This window comes from Procambarus clarkii, chromosome 9, assembly GCF_040958095.1.
Source record: "Procambarus clarkii isolate CNS0578487 chromosome 9, FALCON_Pclarkii_2.0, whole genome shotgun sequence".
Classification (NCBI taxonomy): domain Eukaryota; kingdom Metazoa; phylum Arthropoda; class Malacostraca; order Decapoda; family Cambaridae; genus Procambarus; species Procambarus clarkii.
Genome location: NC_091158.1, coordinates 31,580,903 through 31,603,302, shown reverse-complemented (window position 1 = coordinate 31,603,302; position 22,400 = coordinate 31,580,903). Strand labels below are relative to the sequence as shown.

The 22,400-nt window shown below is 45.0% G+C and overlaps 1 protein-coding gene across 1 annotated transcript; it reads right to left on the bottom strand.

Moving 5' to 3' along the window:
- Nucleotides 1-684: 684 nt before the first annotated feature.
- LOC123752020 (uncharacterized) lies at nucleotides 685-16,130 on the bottom strand. The gene is made up of 2 exons (XM_045734083.2): nucleotides 15,847-16,130; nucleotides 685-1,855 (listed from the first exon to the last, which is right to left on the bottom strand). The coding sequence occupies exons 1-2, from the start codon at nucleotides 16,125-16,127 to the stop codon at nucleotides 1,354-1,356; spliced, it is 783 nt and encodes a 260-aa protein (XP_045590039.1). The 5' UTR covers nucleotides 16,128-16,130; the 3' UTR covers nucleotides 685-1,353.
- Between the last annotated feature and the right edge of the window lie 6,270 nt (nucleotides 16,131-22,400).

Below are 22,400 nucleotides of genomic sequence, written 5' to 3'. Positions count from 1 at the left end.
GAATTATTAATCTTACTTTTTCGGTCATATTTAATAATATATGTCTACAGGAAAGACTGCTACCAAAATATACTAATATATAAATATATATATATATTTATATTTTTTTGGGTAGCAATCTTTCTTGTAAACATATGTTGTTAAATATGACTCTTGTACCTCTCTGGGCAGTCACTGTTGGCATTGAGGCCCATTCCTATGATTGTTTCCTTAGTGTAGACTGCAGTGTGGAAACCTCCGCTCCTTTCCATGATTGTTACATCTAGAAAGGATGGCTTCCCATCCTTCTCCATCTCGTAAGTGAAATGCAACACAGAATTCCGCTCGAATGCCTCCTTCAGGCAAAACCTTGCTTATTCTAAGCAAGGTTTCCCCAAACACACTGTACGTTTAATTACCTATTATCAGTCTTCTATTTACAAAGCAACTAAATTATGAACCATGTACAAGATATAGAAGTCTTGTAGCCTAAATATTTAGTAATGTCATAATTATATGTTGCTTTATGTGATATATGAGTTTTAGGGAAGTACAGCAAAAAGTAATTACAACATGTACGTCAAGTCATTTATTGAGAAGATTTTCTGATATCTACAATACTACACAGCTTATGTTCATATAAATATTTAGAAAGTATAAAAAAATTGGGATAACAGTAAAATAATCATTGATCATATAGGTATTTGGCCTCTTTAAAAATAATAATCCATTAATTTTTAACAAATATGCAAATTAAAGATCAATGAGTATATTCGTGCTGAAACATTTAGTGTATATATGACTTATGAATATCAAATTAAAAGAAATGTTTATACATACAGTATATATATATTATAAATATAATTATAATATATGTAGCTTTTAATATTGCTTATAAAGTAAATGACTTAACAAAATAATAATTATACACGTGAACCTCACAAAATTTGAAAGTAAAAGGACCCAGCTGCTGAGTATCTGCTAACTTGACCTGATCTAAGCTCATACGCACGTTCACTGCCACTATTCACACATGTAGTTGTATTGTTTCTTTCTTCTGAGATTGTACTTGCATTGTTTTAACGCCCTGACAGGAGTTGGGTATTATTTATATATGTCAGTATAAATTTGCAGGACTTCAACTTTACAGATTTGTTACCATTTCCGCTGATGTGTAATTTACCTGAACATGTTGTAAATGAAGAGGTAATAAAATAAATTGAAGGCCTTATCCAAAATAAAATATATATATATTTAGATGTACATACTAGCGGGTTTCATTCAATTTATTCTTTGGTTTAATGGGGGTTTGACTAGGTAGTTCACCGATACTTGAAATCTTAAGTGTAAATGTGGTCGGGGTCTCGTTCCAGTTTAACCAAACCTCAAGAAAACTCTCTGAGGTGACCTCACTCGGTGAGTGTATTGAGCTGGTGTCATGATCATGGAGCCACTGAACTCCGATGAGGAAGATGGGGGATATTCGTTGGCTCTGTCGTGCTTGCCGAATCTGAGAAGGTTGCGATCATTGCCGAAATGCATTAAGTTCACGTCCATAGGATCCTCAGAAGACACGGCGATTATCCGTTCCTCAGGTTGGAACCCTCTGGCCCAGGAGGAAGGACTGTAAGACGGCGTCTTCCTGAAGCCATTAAAGGTTTTACTGGCGGCTCTCTTCTTGCGCTGAGACGTTTGCTGTCCGGGTTCAGGGGACTGGATATCTCGTTCAGCACGGGTCGTCGGATGGAAAGAAGTAGAGAGGGAGGTGTGGTCTTGGGTTTTAGGCTCTTCATCGCAGCCAACAAGACACAAGGTGTTGCTTCGAGTATCAAGGGACCGACCAAATCGCAGGACGTTGTGACCACCACGGCCGAATCTTTAAGAGAAAAATCCAGTAATTACATGATACTGATGTAAATGAAGAGAACTGTGTGAGAAACAAACATCACTGAGTCTATAAGAATGAATGACTCAGAAAGAACAGCAGTAGTTAATGAACAACAATCTGAATCTGATAAGCAATAGTCTGAAGCCGTTGCACCTTATACTAAACCTGTTGTATACCATTCAGAAGCTTTTATAGTGTACATAACTTGTTATATACATTTCTTAGGCTATTGCACTTTGTTCTTAACGTGCTGTGAGGAGACATTGTCACTCCCACTTCTCGTCAATTGAAATTTATTTTGTAATTTCATCGATTGGCTTAAAACTGATCAACACAAAACTATTTACAGATAAATGAAAAATTATAACTTATTAACATAAACTGCTTATATGTTACTGAACTCTGACAGAGAGAAGGAAGATTTATTGAGGAAAATCTCTCTAGGTTCAAACATGTTTGTGTTAAAGTGGGTTTTATATTTTTCTAAAATGGTTTGCAGAAAACAAATTAATAATGAAGAGGACTTTTTATAGTTGAAAACCGCTTCCCTGGCTTCCCTGTTACGGTGCCCTCTCCTATTTCTTTCGTTTGCCGGCTTAAAGAGTCATATCAGCTCTCCCTACTGATTCTCTGAGGTTCAGGGAGTCTATTGACATATGTGGCGACCAGACCGGCTGCCAGTTAAAGGAAGGAAGTTACATTATAAGTTGTAAATAAGGAGAAATTGGCGCCCTGATATAAAATGAAAAAGTATCCCCTATGGCAGATATGACCTTTTGGAAGGGACATTAGCCGATCGCGGATTGGCCGAATTAGGTCGCGGGCGACCAATCAGGGCCCGCCATGACGTCACCGAGTGCCCCGGGCGGCGCCAACGTCAGAGTGGATCCGACCTTGGAAGCGACAGGACGCGCCTCGGTCTGCTCTCAAGGATTAGAGGCTCTACAAGCCTTATTCAGTGGATTAACTAGCCATCGCAGCCCACCATAAATTATTGGGGACCCTGCGCTTCTGGGAAGCAAATAAGGAACCAAGTTCATTGAGCAGAGAAGTGCCAAACTTGGAAAATAGTCGGCGACGACGCTGGGGCGGCGCCGCTGGACGTGACGTCTGGAAGGTGCGGCAGGCAGGCCTAGCTGTGACCGGGTCACATCCAATGAGAATCTTGGAAGGACGACACCGTGCCTAGGACAAGGAGCAACGCTTTGTGGAAGGGGCGAGTGTGGGAAAAATAGTGATTAGCTCAGCGCCCATCGATGAACCAGGATTGGGGCAGCTGAATCTCAGGGATTGGAACGGCGACGACGCGAAGGCTTCACGATACCTGAGGACCTGTGGAACGTCCTGGATCGTCAAGGATCGACCCAAGGAAGCGTGGGAACCTCACACCATCGAGGGACAGGCGTCGTGAGCCAGGAATGTAAGGTAGATCATTTTCCCTCCCATTACCCCTTGTGTGAGTAGGCTAGTTAGGCCACAATAGTTACTTATGTATGTGGCAGCAGGACTTAAATACTTTAATAGTAGAATAGGCTGCAAGGCAGCTTGTGTCCAGGACTGTCAGAGGGGACATTGTGTATGGATGGCAGGACAGTGAAGAAGAGGCGCCGACGTGGTGAAGAGGCCCTCCTGTGAGAGTGTGGGACTCCTGTCTTCCTGCCCAGTTGAAGGAGTGTTGGAGGTCGTGGAAGAAGAGGCTGACGATCTCCAGACTTAGTATCCATATTTCCATATTCATGTATAACTTGTGTTTGTGTGTGTGTTCATGTAATTTACATCAGTAAATTCACACATTTTATCACTGTGTTTAAGTGTGCCTCCATTTATGATATTTCTCTATGAGCATACACGAAGGTTATCATAGTACCACCTAGGGAACACTACGTTCTCTATAGCAGTTCTTATTGCCTGGAGGGTGGTAAAGACAGCACAGACTTACATAAAAGTGTACCCTTAGCCATCCAATCAGTATCGGTGCCTGAATGGTGGCAACTATTAACGTAGTGGCTACAGAGAGGTAAAGCCACACAGACCTTCCTGGGAGAGTACCCTGGGCCGACAGTCTAGTAGCAGATCCATGGGAGTAGCAACCTTCTGGCTACAAACAATATATAATAAACCCACTGAACTGCATTGCTGGGGTGCAGATATAATAACCCAGCTGGCGACCTTGCTAAGGAGAAGATAGAGAAGACAGGCGGGAAAGGAGTTCCTGCAACCTTTTTTGTCTGGCAGGCAAGACTCAGGGAGGTTATGGTGATAAGGTAAGCCTGAGTCTTCCTTCACTCCCCCACGGGTCTAGGCCGGAACTGTTAACAGCAGTTTCCCCGTGTTTGACTGAAGGGCTTCCAGGGTGAATCAGTGGCACCCCTTTGTGGTGGAAGCAAAGACCTGCGGAGGTGGGCTTTGTTGGTCCTCTCTTGTGTGACCAAGGAGACTCCGGTGAATCCAGGGAGTCGGAGGGGCTGAGTATTTGGGCCTTTTGAGCCCCTAGCAGCCGAGTGTTAGCAGAGCCCCGACCGGACCACCTCCACGTGACAACTGCTTATATGTTACTGAACTCTGACAGAGAGAAGGAAGATTTATTGAGGAAAATCTCTCTAGGTTTAAACATGTTTGTGTTAAAGTGGATTTTATATTTTTCTAAAATGGTTTGCAGAAAACAAATTAATAATGAAGAGGATTTTTTATATTTGAAAACAGCTTCCCTGGACAAAATTTTATGAAGCCAATGCAGAAAACTGCATATTGGACTTAGTTTTAGCTAAAAGGAAGACAAGTTAATAATATGAAACTGTAATGCAACTATCTGTCTATACATCTATCTACATTACCTATATATCTATATATTTATCCATCTATCTATCTAGCTTCATATATATATATCCATCTATCTGTCCCCATCCCCCCTCTCCCCTCCTCTTCCATAATGTTCTGTGAACCCCTTCCCCTTCCCACATTTTCCCCTGTATTTTCGCTCTTCCCCTTCTCTTAGACAATATATTAAAAACTGAAGCAACTCTTTAGAAAATATATTTTTTATTATGACATAAACTCTTGGGAAAGTACGACATACATTTCATTCTGGATCATTCATCACGTCTTTCCCCCCCCCCCCGGACTCTTACTCCTCCACCACCATCACCTACCCGCTTCCCTGACTCCTCACTAACGTCCTCCGACTCATCCACCCCCATCCCCGCCTCCTCCACCCCCCTCTACTGACTCATCCACCACCTTCACCACCCCCCTCCCCCATCTCCTCCCCCACCTTCATCACCCCCTCTGCCCAATTCTTCCCCTCTCTTCTGTTTTTCCCTTCCACCCCCCATTTCCATTTCTCATTTATGTTTATCTTTATCCATCGCTCTCTGTTTACAATATTACTAATAGCTTATTAAGAGCAAGTGTCCGAATGTCTCTAATGATATTCAAACAGAATATCCCAGCAAACAATTTTAGGTTGCCACAACATATCTGGAAAGTATTTGAAAGTATTGGAAACGTTTGTTTTATCGTATCAGATACGATATTGTGTGTGGACTTAAATAGGTTTCCAAAACTTATAACCAAGACATATGTATCTAACACTAATTTGAGATGTTGTGGCAACTTTTCACTCCTAACATGAGTCATTCATAATCCATTCATATACCAATATGAATCTCTTATGAAAGGTTTGAGCCAATAATCTGAACCCTTTTCACATCTTTGTGTTTAAAGTTAAATTTCTTGAAATTAAATTATATTTTATATTATATTATTTTTATTATATTTTATATTATATTATTATTTTCAATTTAAATATTAAAACCAATTTAAGGGTAAAAAAAAATCTAATAATTTATATTTCTTTTATTATTTACTAACAATTATAATTATTTACTAACGGAGAGAGGGGAGGCTGTACGGCGGAGAGTGGCGGCTGTGGCGGACAGTGGCGGCGGTGGCGGATAGTGGCGGCGGGCGGACAGTGGCGGCGGCGGGCGGACAGTGGCGGCGGGCAGACAGTGGCGGCGGTGGCGGATAGTGGCGGCGAGCGGACAGTGGCGGATAGTGGCGGCGGGCGGACAGTGGCGGCGGGCGGACAGTGGCGGCTGTGGCGGATAGTGGTGGCGGGCGGACCGTGGCGGCTTTGGCGGCGGTGGTGGACAGTGGCGGCGGGCGGACAGTGGCGGCGGCGGGCGGACAGTGGCGGCGGCAGGCGGACAGTGGCGGCGGCGGGCGGACAGTGGCGGCGCGGGCGGACAGTGGCGGCGGCGGGCGGACAGTGGCGGCGGCGGGCGGACAGTGGTGGCGGCGGGCGGACAGTGGTGGCGGCGGGCGGACAGTGGAGGCGGCGGGCGGACAGTGGTGGCGGCGGGCGGACAGTGGTGGCGGCGGGCGGACAGTGGTGGCGGCGGGCGGACAGTGGTGGCGGCGGGCAGACAGTGGTGGCGGTGGCAGACAGTGGTGGCGGTGGCAGACAGTGGTGGCGGTGGCGGACAGTGGTGGCGGTGGCGGATAGTGGCAGCGGGCGGACAGTGGCGGCGGGCGAACAGTGGCGGCGGTGGCGGACAGTGGCGGCGGTGGCGGACAGTGGCAGACACTGGCGGCTGTGTCTGGCGGTGGTGGCGGGCGGTGGCGGGTGGCGGCGTCTGTGATGAGTGGTGGCGGCTGGCGGTGGTGGGTGGTGGCGGCGGTGGTGGTGGGTGGTGGTGGCGGCGGTGGTGGTGGGTGGTGGTGGCGGCGGCGGCTGGTGGTGGTGGGTGGTGGCGGCGGTGGTGGTGGGTGGTGGTGGCGGCGGTGGTGGTGGCGGCGGCGGCTGGTGGTGGTGGGTGGTGGCGGCGGTGGTGGTGGGTGGTGGTGGCGGCGGCGGCTGGTGGTGGTGGGTGGTGGCGGCGGGTGGTGGGTGGCGGCGGCGGCTGGTGGTGGTTGGTGGTGGCGGCGGGTGGTGGGTGGTGGCGGCTGTGGTGGGTGGTGGCGGGCGGTGGCGGGCGGCGGCGGCTGTGGTGGGTGGTGAAGATCGGCGGTGGGGGGGGCTGGTGGCGGCTGGCGGTGGCGGCTTGCGGTGGCGACTGTGGCAACAGGCGGTGACGGCTGATAGCGGGCGGTGGTGGCGGCTGGTGGCAGGTGGTGGTGGCGGTGGTGGCGGCTGGTGGTGGCGGCTGATGGTGGTGGCAGCTGGTGGCGGTGGTGGCGGCTGGTGGTGGTGGCAGCTGGTGGCGGTGATGGCGGCTGGTGGTGGTGGTGGTGGCGGCTGGTGGTGGTGGCAGCTGGTGGCGGTGATGGCGGCTGGTGGTGGTGGCAGCTGGTGGCGGCTGGTGGTGGTGGTGGTGGCGGCTGGTGGTGGTGGCAGCTGGTGGCGGCTGGTGGCGGTGATGGCGGCTGGTGGTGGTGGTGGTGGTGATGGCGGCTGGTGGAGGGCGGTGGCGGGCGGTGGCGGCTTGTGGCGGCTGGTGGTGGCGGCGGTGGTGGGTGGTGGTGGTGGTGGTGGGTGGTGGTGGCGGCTGTGGTGGGTGGTGGCGGTGGTGTCGGCGGCGGCTGTGGTGGGTGGTGGCGGTGGTGTCGGCGGCGGCTGTGGTGGGTGGTGGCGGCGGCGGCGGTGATGGGTGGTGGCGGCGGCGGTGGTGGTGGGTGGTGGTGGCGGCGGCGGTGATGGGTGGTGGCGGCGGTGGTGGTGGGTGGTGGTGGCGGCGGCGGCTGGTGGTGGTGGGTGGTGGTGGTGGGTGGTGGCGGCGGGTGGCGGTGGTGGGTGGCGGTGGCTGGTGGCGGGTGGCGGCTGGTGGTGGGTGGTGGCGGCGGGTGGTGAGTGGCGGTGGTGGGTGGCGGTGGCTGGTGGCGGGTGGAGGCTGGTGGCGGGTGGCGGCTGGTGGTGGCGGGTGGCGGCTGGTGGTGGGTGGTGGCGGGTGGCGGCTGGTGGTGGGTGGCGGGTGGCGGCGGGTGGTGGGTGGTGGCGGCGGGTGGTGAGTGGCGGTGGTGGGTGGCGGTGGCTGGTGGCGGGTGGTGGCTGGTGGTGGGTGGTGGCGGGTGGCGGCTGGTGGTGGGTGGTGGCGGGTGGCGGCTGGTGGTGGGTGGTGGCGGGTGGCGGCTGGTGGTGGGTGGTGGCGGGTGGCGGCTGGTGGTGGGTGGTGGCAGGTGGCGGCTGGTGGTGGGTGGCGGGTGGCGGCGGGTGGCGGCTGGTGGTGGGTGGCGGGTGGCGGCGGGTGGCGGCTGGTGGTGGGTGGCGGGTGGCGGCGGGTGGCGGCTGGTGGTGGGTGGCGGGTGGCGGCGGGTGGCGGCTGGTAGTGGGTGGTGGCGGCGGGTGGTGAGTGGCGGTGGTGGGTGGCGGTGGCTGGTGGCGGGTGGCGGCTGGTGGCGGGTGGTGGCGGGTGGCGGCTGGTGGTGGGTGGTGGCGGGTGGCGGCTGGTGGTGGGTGGTGGCGGGTGGCGGCTGGTGGTGGGTGGTGGCGGGTGGCGGCTGGTGGTGGGTGGCGGGTGGCGGCGGGTGGTGGGTGGTGGCGGCGGGTGGTGAGTGGCGGTGGTGGGTGGCGGTGGCTGGTGGCGGGTGGCGGCTGGTGGTGGCTGGTGGCGGGTGGCGGCTGGTGGTGGGTGGTGGCGGCGGGTGGTGAGTGGCGGTGGTGGGTGGCGGTGGCTGGTGGCGGGTGGCGGCTGGTGGCGGGTGGTGGGTGGCGGCTGGTGGTGGGTGGTGGCGGGTGGCGGCTGGTGGTGGGTGGTGGCGGGTGGCGGCTGGTGGTGGGTGGCGGGTGGCGGCGGGTGGTGGGTGGTGGCGGCGGGTGGTGAGTGGCGGTGATGGGTGGCGGTGGCTGGTGGCGGGTGGCGGCTGGTGGTGGGTGGTGGCGGGTGGCGGCTGGTGGTGGGTGGTGGCAGGTGGCGGCTGGTGGTGGGTGGTGGCGGGTGGCGGCTGGTAGTGGGTGGCAGCTGGTGGTGGGTGGCGGGTGGCGGCGGGTGGCGGCTGGTGGTGGGTGGCGGGTGGCGGCTGGTGGTGGGTGGCGGGTGGCGGCTGGTGGTGAGTGGTGGCAGGTGGCGGCTGGTGGTGGGTGGTGGCGGGTGGTGGCTGGTGGTGGGTGGCGGCTGGTGGTGGGTGGTGGGTGGTGGCGGGTGGCGGCTGGTGGTGGGTGGCGGGTGGCGGCTGGTGGTGGGCGGCGGGTGGCAGCCAGCTGGGACACACCCTTCACCACTGAAGGTCTGAGCACAACTAACCATATGTCTCTCTCACCCACCAGCCCAGTGTTGCCAGCTCGCGCTCTCAAATTGTTTCCTTCAAAGATTGTATATTATCTTTGAACAACAAGTTTGATTATCAAGGAAATAATGCATATATTATTGTCACATTAATACTGTGCAATATCTTATTACATTCCTGCTAAATAATTATAATTTGAAACAGGACAAAAAATCCAACATATATATAAAAACCAACATTAGAGATCACGAGGCCTAGGCCTCGCCTGTGACCACACATCCTGCCTCCCTGGCCTCCATGGAGGACAGAAGAAAATGTATATATGCTGGTTAGCATTGTAAATGTGTGGCCACGTCTGTGGTAGAAAAAAAAAAAAAAAAAAAAAAAAAAAAAACCCTCTCACACCTCACACTCTTAACTCTCTCATAATCACTCTCACTCTCTTACTCTGTCACTCTTACTCTCTGTCACTCTTACTCTCTGTCACTCTTACTCTCTGTCACTCTTACTCTGTCACTCTTACTCTCTGTCACTCTTACTCTCTGTCACTCTTACTCTCTGTCACTCTTACTCTCTGTCACTCTTACTCTCTGTCACTCTTACTCTCTGTCACTCTTACTCTGTCATTCTTACTCACTCTCAGTCACCCTTACCCATTCATACTCACTCTCTCACTCTTACTCTCATACTCTTACTCTCAATTACTCTTACTCTCAATCACTCTTACTCCCAATCACTCCTACTCCCAATCACTCCTACTCTCAATCACTCCTACTCTCATTCTTACTCTTACTCTTACTCCCAATCACTCTTACTCTCAATCACTCTTATTCTCATTCTTACTCTTACTCTCACTCTTACTCTTACTCCCAATCACTCTTACTCCCAATCACTCTTGCTCTCAATCACTCTTACTCTCAATCACTCTTACTCTCAATCACTCTTACTCTCATTCTTACTCTTACTCACTCTTACTCTCAATCACTCTTATTCTCATTCTTACTCCTACTCCCAATCACTCTTACTCCCAATCACTCTTACTCTCAATCACTCTTACTCCCAATCACTCTTACTCTCAATCACTCTTACTCTCAATCACTCTTACTCTCAATCACTCTTACTCTCATTCTTACTCTTACTCACTCTTACTCTCAATCACTCTTATTCTCATTCTTACTCCTACTCCCAATCACTCTTACTCCCAATCACTCTTACTCTCAATCACTCTTACTCCCAATCACTCTTACTCTCAATCACTCTTACTCTCAATCACTTTTACTCTCAATCACTCTTACTCTCAATCACTCTTACTCTCACTAACTCTCAATTACTCTTACTCTCACTCTAACTCTCAATCACTCTTACGCACTATTACTCACTCTTTCTCTCAGTCATCCTTACTCACTCTCATACTCACTCTTACTCTGTCACTCTTACTCTCTGTCACTCTTACTCTCTGTCACTCTTACTCTCTGTCACTCTTACTCTGTCACTCTTACTCTGTCATTCTTACTCTGTCACTCTTACTCACTCTCAGTCACCCTTACCCATTCATACTCACTCTCTCACTCTTACTCTCATACTCTTACTCTCAATTACTCTTACTCTCAATCACTCTTACTCCCAATCACTCCTACTCCCAATCACTCCTACTCTCAATCACTCTTATTCTCATTCTTACTCTTACTCTCACTCTTACTCTTACTCCCAATCACTCTTACTCCCAATCACTCTTACTCTCAATCACTCTTACTCTCAATCACTCTTACTCTCATTCTTACTCTTACTCACTCTCAATCACTCTTATTCTCATTCTTACTCCTACTCTCACTCTAACTCCTACTCCCAATCACTCTTACTCCCAATCACTCTTACTCTCAATCACTCTTACTCCCAATCACTCTTACTCTCAATCACTCTTACTCTCATTCACTCTTACTCTCAATCACTCTTACTCTCAATCACTCTTACTCTCACTAACTCTCAATCACTCTTACTCTCACTCTAACTCTCAATCACTCTTACTCTCATACTCACCCTTACTCTCAATCACTTTACTCTCACTCTTACTCATTCTGTCACCCTTACTCTCACTCTTACTCACTCTGTCACTCTTACTCACTCTCAGTCACTCTTACTTATACTCACTCTTACTCACACTTCCACACTCTCTGGCACTCTCACTCACCTTCAGTCACTCTTACTCACTCTTACCCACTCTCGCTCACTCTTACTCACTCTAGTTAATAAGAACACGCCAATATAAGACAACAAAACGTTTTCAGATTCTTTCTCACCACTTTCCAGCAACTTTTATAATTTATATAAATTATCTTAGGGAATAATACATAAATTATATATTTAAACATGATATTAGTGTTTAGTGGAATGCATAAGGAGTCAAATTGTGTTAAAAAGAGCGATTTTTAGAAAATTTGGAAAACTACTTTTTTCTGTTCATATTATAACTAAATGGATTTTAAAGGTTTCACTCAGCCAATATATATCATTCACAATTTATTAATGAATTTTACAAAAAAACACCATAAATTTTATATTTAAACATGTAAAAACTATTTGTTTTACATTTGGAAGAAAATAATTGTAGAAAAACAATTTATAATTAAACCTTTGTGTTTGGATTTTTTGAGTAAAAGTTTCTCAAAGGCTCTCCTGCACCATTCTCAATGCAAATCATTCCCACACCTATGGGAAGAGATAGGCGAACGTTGTGTAGATGATTTGTGTTTGCTGGGTATAATATATCGCATTTTGGAATTTGTGTGTTGGCTTTCAATTTCCAAAGGAAAGGGGTAATTCAGAATTTAATTTACGTGTTTCTGAGGATTATGGCATTTTTTAAATTCTTGGAACTTTATGTAATTTTCCAAAAAGTCCATGAATAATCGTGAACGTTTCTTTGTGTTTTATTTCACAAAAATTTGTGAAGGTGTACTGTTGAGCAGCGCCAAAAATTGTCAAGGGGGTTCTAAATATGGTCCAGGCACAATGTTTCCCTTGATCAAATCAAATATAAAGACAAAAATGAGGGTGCTCAATCTCGGCATTGGGAACGTTCGAACTCTCCTGTACAAAACAATGACAGACAGAACTGAAAGGCAAACTGCGTTGATTGCAAAGGAACTAACAGGTTACAATGTGGACATAGCAGCCCTCAGTGAAACACGCTTGGCTGACAAAGGTCATCCTATAGAACGTGGTTGTGGGTACACCTTTTCTGGAGGGATAAATTAAGTATCCTTGAACAATGAGAAGCTGGTGTTGTATTTGCCATCAGATCCCACCTCGCCGAAAAACTTAGCAATCTCCCAGAGGGCATCAACTACCTCCTAATTACACTCTAGCTCCCATTTGGAAGCAAGAAGACTGCAACGCTGACCAGCGCATATGCCCCAACCATGACCAACTCATGTGACATATAGGAAAGGTTCTATGAGGATCTCGACATCCTCGTTGCAGCAGTCCACAATTCAGATAAACATATTATCCTTAACTTCAACGCCAGAGAAGGGACAAACTTCCAGGACTGGGAAGGGATCATTGGAAGACATGACACTGGCAACTACAACAGCAGCGGCCTTCTGCTGCTCACAGTGTGTGCTACGCCCGACCTCATCGTCACCAACACACAAGCCACCATGAATGCACCCTCCCTTAGGTAATGACATCTGATTGACTATGTCATCACTAGGAAGAAAGACCGCCAGGACGTGAGTGACTAAGGCCATGTTTGGTGCCGACTGCTGGACAGACCATTGCTTCAACTTGTCCAAGTGCAAACTTCGCATCCTGCCATGAGAAGACCACAAGGTCAGAATACTGTAAAGAAAGTCAGTGACTCCAAGTTGTAGAGCAGCAAGTTGCTGAACGATTCACCAACAACCAAGAAGGGAGGATCCTAGACAAATCCAACAACAGCGAGAATAGCATGAAGGTGAGATGGGCAGCCTTCAGAGATGCAGTCTACTATATTTGCTTTGAGAACCTCGGACCAACAATCCACAGAAAGCAGGACTGGTTCGATGAAAACAATTAGGACAAACAGGTATTGTTGTAAAAAATCATCACCTGTTCCGTGCACACCAGAACGACCGAACATAGCAAGAGAAGACAGATGCCTTTGCCAATGCACGAAGAACTGTGCAAAGGTAACTCAGTGAGATGCAGGATGCATGGCTTAGCCAGAATGCCGATGAAATCCAAGGTTACACGGACACTCACGACACCAAGCGTTTTTATGACGCTCAGAATGCTATATATGGACCACAATCCTCTGACTCTGCAACTACGGGCTCACCATAGCCCGTGCTACTTGGAACTTTTTGTTCTAAGTAGCGAATCTTAAACAACAACAACAACACCTGGCTCTGCTTCCGTCCTCAGTGCAGATGGGATTCAAATGCTGACAAAGAAGAAGTTGATCTTGGACAAATGAGTTGAGCACTTTGATAAGGTTCTTAACTGCCTTGCCGTAATCAACAATGAGGTCATTGCTCGTCTACCTCAAGTGAAGGTCAACCAGAACCTTGATAAAGCTCCCATAGTAGAAGTCAGGAAGGCCATCAAGCAGCTTTCCTTTGGTAATCCGCCAGGATCAGATGCAATCCCTGCTTAAGTATACAAAACAAGAGGCCCAGCCACGATGCAGAAATTGAAAAAGCTCTACCAGTCCATATGAGATGAAGTGAAGGTCCCACAACAATTAAAAGATCCCAACATAATTCACATCTACAAGAGAAAAATTAACCGCCAGTCTTGCGACAAACCCTGGGGCACTTCACTCCTGTCCATCCCCGCTAAGATCCTGGCTCCTATCTTGCTCAACTGCCTCCTTCAACACTTTGAGCAAGATTTCCTCCCAGAAACCCAATGTGGCTTCTGCACAGAACACGAAACTGTTCGGCAAAAAACGATTTGCTGCACTCAAGCTTCAAGAAAAAATTTCAAGAGCAACATAGCCACCTCTTCGTGTCTTTCGTCGACCTGACCAAGGCCTTTTATATGGTGAACAAAGCTTGCCTGTGGAAGGTAATGGAAAAGTCTGGCTGTCCCCACAAATTCACTGCGATTGTCCGGCAGTTCCACGATGGCATAATGGCGAAAGTAATGGACGATGGAGACGATTTAAAAGCCATCATACTGACGAACGGTTTGAAGCAGGGCTGTTTTGTCGCCCCCAACTCACTTCAGCATGGTAGTCTCGGCCATGCTCACGTCTTCTGTGATTGCCAGGATGGAATACCCATCAGATACAGGACTGACGGTGAGCTGTTCAACCTCAGGTGCCTACTGGCAATTAGAAAGGTACAGGAAACTGTCATAAGAGGCTTCTTGCTCACTGATGAATGCACCCTTAACGCCAGCACAGAGAAAATGATGCAGCATGAAATGTACTGCTTCTCAGAAGCCTGCGACAACTTTGGTCTCGTTATCTGCTCCAAAAAGACAGGGATATCATGTGCAAACCTGCACCTGGAATACCCTACAAGGAACCTCACATCACATTCATGTGGCAGAACTGGCAGGCAAATAACAACTTTACCTATCTTGGCGCCATACTCTGAAAAGCGGTGAATATAGATGCAGAAGTCAACAACAAGATCGCTAAAGTCAGCGCTGCTTTTGGAAGATTCCGTGACAATATCTGGAAGTGGAGTTGACCTTCGCATCTCAGCCTTACCACCAAACTGAAGGTCTACCGTGCAATGGTACTCACAACCCTTCTCGACGACAGCGAGACCTGGACTATCAACGACAGACTCGCCAAAGAGCTCAATCACATTCACTTGATCTGTCTCCGCAGACTCCTTCACATTAGGTGGCAGGAGAAAAACCCGGACACGAAGGTCCTGGAAGAGGTCGGTATTCCTAGCGTCTACACACTCCTACAAAAAAAGAAGTATAGATGGGCAGACCAAGTTGCCAAAAAGCCTGACAGCCTATTACCAAAACAGCTGCTGTACGAAAAACAATGCCAGGGCAAACATTCACTTAGCAGGAAAAATAAACAATTCATGGACTGCCTCAAGCTGACGATCAGAGATAAAGACACCACCCCAAATACTTGAGAGTTGTTATCTCAGGCCATCCAACTTGCAAAAGCATAGCCAACACAGGTGCCTGTGCTGGCAGAGACAATGGGGAAATGCGCCGCAGCAAAGCTAGAGCCACCTCCACTTCAGCAATAGCACCCACCCACATATGTCCTATGTGTGGGCGACCCTTCCGGACCCAGATTGGTCTCATCCATCACCAGCTGACATACAGCCACCGACCTTCGACCTGATATATTGAAGTCATGGTCATCTTAGACCCCGAAGGTGAGCTTCTCAAGGTCAGGACACATGTTCAGTTAGGGGGGGGGGCAGAAGAAACGACTCAAGGACTTCCTCAAAGTTACCCTCAAAGATCTGATCATCAATCCCAGCACGCATCCCAAGTATTTAAATACTTTTTATTTAAATAGCTAACTATGACAATTTCTTTCCAATTAAATTATTATTTAATGTTCCCGTGAGCCATATTAGTAATTTTTAATAAATTTGTATTAGTGTTTCATATTATTCAATATTGTATTTCATACTCACCTTTTGCTGTTTCTCAATGACTTATTCCCTGTACTGAGTAGCAAGTGTTTAGTTAACTCTACGGCCCAAGCTTTGATCAGTGCTGCTTAATATTTCCAGTCCTCGGCCTCTTCTGTATATACTTCCAATCCAACCAATAGTTATCCCATTCCCTCACCATATTCTCTAGTTTTGTCTCTCGACACATATTCTTACTGCCCATCTCACCTCATAAAGTTCTTATCACTGAAGCCTCTCCTGGAGACATCCTCAGCAAATGGGTGATAATCTTCAGCACCGTCCACCCAGCCCTGCCTGCCTGGATTGAAGTATTTGAGCACTCCTTTCTCTGGCAAACCTTCAGATTCCTCTCTGTTGTTGATGAAACTGAAGTCGTGAGATGGCGGGCTAAGGGCGGCTGCGACAGGTGGCACTGGGGAAGCGTGGGCGGAATAGTGGTAGCAACACCAGGTAGAGATCACAAGTAACACCGAGGATGCTTGAAGCATGAAGCACGACCTGGCGATCAAAAACATTACCTTTTCACTGTGTGTTTTTAGCTCATGGGAGAATAGTTATGTACAGATAATTAACGAAAATTGGGAGATAGGAAAGGTTATTGGGGGGTAATGCTAACATAAGAGAAAGGTAGAGGGAAAATAAGAGGGGCAGTGTTAACATAGGAGGGAGGGAGTGTTTACATAAGAGAAAGGCATTGCTAAAATAAGAGGGAGTCAGTGCTAACATTAGAGAAAGGCAGTGCTAACATTAGAGAAAGGCAATACTAATATAAGCGGAAAGGCAGTTCTAACATTAGAAAAAGATAGTGCTAACATTAGAGAAAGGTAGTGCTAACATTAGAGAAAGGCAGTGCTAACATAAAAGGTAGGCAGTGTTTATATTAGAGAAAGACAGTGCTAAAATAAGAGGAAGGCAGCGTTAACATAAGAGGGAGGCAGAGTTTACATAAGAGAAAGGCAGTGCTAACATCTGCGAGAGGCAGTTACAGATTATGTAAAAATATTATTATATGGATTGGATTTTGTTTATAAATATCACACTATTGACTTTTTGAATGTGTATGTTGGTTATTATTATTATTATTATTATTATTATTAAATAAATGTGAAATGCTACTGTCATTAGATAGTACGAGAAATTGCTAGGATCAGAGGAAATATTTGCCAGGGAGCTTAAAGAATGTAAAGAAGCACTTAGTGAGCCCTTTTGTTGCATAGTTGATATGTCAACAGAGTTAATTAAATGTGGAGCCGTTTTTTCAGAAGAGACACACACGTCATTTATCTCGAACAATTGTCCCATTGACTACCCATCATTTGTAAGAAAACTCCTTGAATCAGAATTCACAAAAGCCGTTTGTTTACATTTTGAACAACATTATTAATATCTCAACAGCTGGAAGTTTCGAAATCTCAAGGCAAAAGGGATTCATAAATATTAGGGACCTTAAATCAGAAATTAAATGCATTCTTGTACAGAATACGGAAAATTAAATACTTGGATTTGTTGTTGTTGTTGTTAAAGATTTGCTACCTGGAACAAAGTTCAGAGTCGCACGGACTATGGTGAGCCCGTGACTTGGATTTATTTCTTGAAGTGTTAGAGAAAATGATACTAAATATATCTTTATCTTGCCCTTCTTAGGCCAGATTTAGTTTATGCAGTTTAGTTGGAATGTACTTGAACTTGTAAGCGAATTCAGAGAATAATGACATATATTCCCATTAATTAGAAACCCTTCTAGTTCAAGTGGCTGAACTGGACTGTATCTTTGTCCTTAAGAAGAGAGATTAAGAGGGTTAGTTTACATTCTTTGGAGAGACGAGACTGTGTGTGATTTGAGATTTTTGGCCCATAATGGAACTCACAATGCATTATTATTTATAATAACTTATGGTAAAATTTGAGGGTAATAAGGGGGACCGAACTATCTTCTCTGGTTTCCATAAAGGAGCGTAATACTGACTCACTCGTGATGAACTAAAAGTACCACAACCAGAACTTCTTTCATCCCCTCATAGCAACACTATCATGCCATCTTTCCTATAGTCCCACCTGCTCTTGCACTACACGATCATTTCCAGTTGATCATGCATGGAACAGGGAAAACCTGTTTCACGAATACTCTGACCTCTACCCATTAACTACAGCTTCATCACGCCTCCCCACTCAAGCATTCCCCAGTCCCTACATCCTATCTCCTACGAACTAACATTAGATGTTAAGAGTCTCTGCACCCTTCTCACTTATGCCTCAGCAACAATGCATTTCTAACCCATCTATTCATCTCCGAACCCAAACCAAAGTTTTATCCTACTCGTCCGCTACTCATTAGGTCTCCATTAGTGAGATTTAATTAATTATTATGCTGATGAGTTGAGGAAAAGAGGAAAAGAAAAAAGCCTAAATGTCCTAGCATTGAGGGGAAACAAAAGTCACCAAAGTTGTAAAGTATGCAGTGCTTCCCAGGGGTACCCAGAGGAAATGGTACTTGAAAAGATTTACGGTACCTGACAATACAGATTACAATAGAAAACAAGAATCCTGCGCTTATAGAGTACATTTAATATTAATATACAGTACATTTCATATTCATAAACAGTACATTTCATATTCATAAACAGTACATTTCATATTCATATACAAAACGCTTCATATTAATATACAGTACATATCAAATTCATGTACAGTACACTTTATATTAATATACAGTACATTTCATATTCATATACACCACATTTATTCTGGTTAATACAGATACTAGTGGTCAGGTGAAGTTGTACTCACTACATTCTACTTGTAAAAGTCGAGCTTCGGCTCTAAAGTTATACCATTCAGCCTTTTATGAACTGTTTAACAGATTTCTGAGCCAAGCTGTCTCAAATAACTTTATATTTTAAAATTTTATGATGTCTTCTTCCACTTCTTCAGTAAGTAGTAACCCAAAGTGACATTCTAAGCTGTACACCTGTTCACTCAGCAACAACCACAATGATTTACATCAACTACTGACAAACAAAACTTTTAAATCTATCTAATGTTATGTTACACAGACCATAACGATAAAAATTACGGGTTATGATATTGTTAAACTTACACTTATTTAAAAAAAAATCTGAAGTTCTGTGTAAATTAACACTTACTAAATGTTGAGTACAATCATTTATGAATACAAGATTTTATATTGTTTTGTATTGAAAATGTCACTAATGGTCTTTTGTGTACTTTCACGTGTGTCTCCAAGACCATATACCACATTATTGTCAAATAACCTGTCCATTTCTGTGTAATATATTCTCTTAAATTTTTAAAGTGTTATTCATGTCTCAATATTTTTCTGTTTTACAATGATGAGGAATAATTCCTATTGTTTTTGCTAGTAACTCATACCTGTCATATCCGAGACTAAGCCTTGTATCATACATCAGGACATCCAACACCCATATTTTGTGTTTGACTAGATATGGACTCCACACTGGTTGGCATAGCACTGCCCAGACCTTTACTGTTTTATAATCATTAAAAAGAGATTTTCCAAATCTCCGATTTGAAAACCCTAATGACCGTCCTCCTTGTGCCCAACACTTCGTTGCATTACTTTCTAATTACTTAACATAAACTTAAGTAGCATCTCAATGTGGGTGGTTGTGTGTGTATGTGTTTGTCACATACATACCTTCCTCATCTCCACCCTCCCAGTACACACACATAAACACATGTCATATTCACTCACTGTGCACACACACCTTCCCCGATTCCACTCTCCCTGCACTCACACTCACACAGTTGAAAGGCGTGTTGAAAGAGCAAGGTTCAACCTTCAAGTGAAAATACACATACACACCAAACTGCTATTTACTCACCCGCGAGGCCCCCTCTGGTATTTGTGTGTGTGTGTGTGTGTGTGTGTGTGTGTGTGTGTGTGTGTGTGTGTGTGTGTGTGTGTGTGTGTGTGTGTGTGTATGTGTGTGTGTGTGTGTGTGTGTGTGTGTGTGTACTCACCTATTTGTGCTTGCGGGGGGTTGAGCTTTGGCTCTTTGGTCCCGCCTCTCAGCTGTCAATCATGTGGTGTAGAGATTCCTGAGCCTACTGGGCTCTGTTGGAAATTTCCAACAGTTATTCTCAACCCTAATACAACAGGATGTATTTCCTCTATTAGGCTTCATACACATCTAATATTCATTTAATAATCCTTAATACACCAGAATGTATTTCCTGTATTAAGCGTAATAATTAACTAACACTACTAATGCGTAGTTTAGTATTGTTGAATTTACTGTATTAGGTTGTGGAACATCATGTAATTTCTCCTAGAATTGTGTAGCGTTGCGTCAGCCATGCACGGGAGATGAAATTTCCACAGACCTGTAGATCTCATACTAATGCAACCATTTACTTTCCTTTGTTAGGAATAATTATTTAGTAATAAGTTTACTTTTAGTATACAACAGTTTACGGGAATTTCCTTACCCAGCTTAATCGCTGTTCCAGTAAATAAGGTCATAATCTAACATCATTTCCACCGCCAAGCAAGTATTGTTTTATTTGTGCAGTCTACATTAACTGACGTGCACTGTGAGAATTAAACATCACCGCATAAAGAATTTATCTAAACCATCAAGAGTGTTCATAAACGCCCCCTTCCCTATTTAGCTTTAATAAATAAATATAATTTATGCTCGAATCCTCACGACGAGCTATTGAGCATGCGCGACTTTCGGGAGGGAGGAGAGAGGACTCTCGCCATTACCAACAAGAAGTGTGAAGGTGTTCCGTAAGCGGTCCAACAAATCTTCTCATCCAGACGGCATCTGAACATCCTTAGATGCCAGATTGAGGACGCAGCTTACCAGAATCACGGACACCAGTTCGGCAGGCATTTCACCTTTTATTAATATTTATAGAGTTCTTTAATATGATTAATATAGGTAGCCATGTCGTTACACTGCGGGCGTACCAAAAATTCCATATAAGTGCAGCTCTTTCCCCTCCAAATATTTAGATATTCCCTTATATGTGTGTGAATACTAGTTTGGGGTGGAAATTACGGAATTATCATTATTGCAGCATGGTGCAACACCCTTGAGGAAGCGTGTGACCGTCATAACCTCACGTGCTCCAAGTATCACTATCTCAAACTGTTTCCAGACTGATGTACAGTGGACTGCATCTTCGTCCCTCTGTCAGAGCTGAGATATAATCAGTTTTCATTGTAGATAGTACCTTATTATTCAGAATCCACACACACACACACACACACATATATATATATATATATATATATATATATATATATATATATATATATATATATATATATATATATATATATATATATATATATATATATATATATATATATATATATGTCGTACCTAGTAGCCAGAACTCACTTCTCAGCCTACTATTCAAGGCCCGATTTGCCTAATAAGCAAAATTTTCCTGAATTAATATATTTACTATAATTTTTTTCTTATGAAATGATAAAGCAACCCTTTTCTCTATGTATGAGGTCAATTTTTTTTTATTGGAGTTAAAATTAACGTAGATATATGACCGAACCTAACCAACCCTACCTAACCTAACCTAACCTATATTTATAGGTAAGGTTAGGTTAGGTAGCCAAAAAAAGCTAGGTTAGGTTAGGTTAGGTAGGTTAGGTAGACGAAAAAACATTAATTCATGAAAACTTGGCTTATTAGGCAAATCGGGCCTTGAATAGTAGGCTGAGAAGTGCGTTCTGGCTATTAGGTACGACATATATATATATATATATATATATATATATATATATATATATATATATATATATATATGTCGTACCTAATAGCCAGAACGCACTACTCAGCCTACTATTCAAGGCCCGATTTGCCTAATAAGCCAAGTTTTCATGAATTAATGTTTTTTCGTCTACCTAACATACCTAACCTAACCTAACCTAGCTTTTTTTGGCTACCTAACCTAACCTTACCTATAAATATAGGTTAGGTTAGGTTAGGTAGGGTTGGTTAGGTTCGGTCATATATCTACGTTAATTTTAACTCCAATAAAAAAAAATTGACCTCATACATAGAGAAAAGGGTTGCTTTATCATTTCATAAGAAAAAAATTATAGTAAATATATTAATTCAGGAAAACTTGGCTTGTTAGGCAAATCGGGCCTTGAATAGTAGGCTGAGAAGTGAGTTCTGGCTACTAGGTACGACATATATATATATATATATATATATATATATATATATATATATATATATATATATATATATATATATATATATCTGATACTATGGGAACCGACCTGTGATATTTATATTCATTTAATTTATATGAATTTATATAGAATTTATATTAACATTAATTTATATAATTCGATAGCAATTTGTATGATGTTAAGTGGACTGTATTTCTGCAATACTCACAAATCGATCCATACACATTAGGGGGGTTTATATTGAATTTATATATATGCAGCCAATCAAACTACAGTATTAAACTACATATATTAGTATACATTGAGGAGGTTCCTTATCTTATTTGTACAGCAGGCCTTAGTCCACCAGGTATAACTAGGATGTAGATACCAAATTATCCTCATTTGAGGCTGCTTCCATCACCCAGTAATTGATATACCAAGCTTGCTTCCTCTTCTTGATCTGTCAAAGGGGGCTAGCTGTAAAGCCAGAATCCTAAAATATGACAGGTATATCAGAGAAAATGCTGTATAATGAATCAGATAAGGACCAAGGCTTAATTACCCTTTG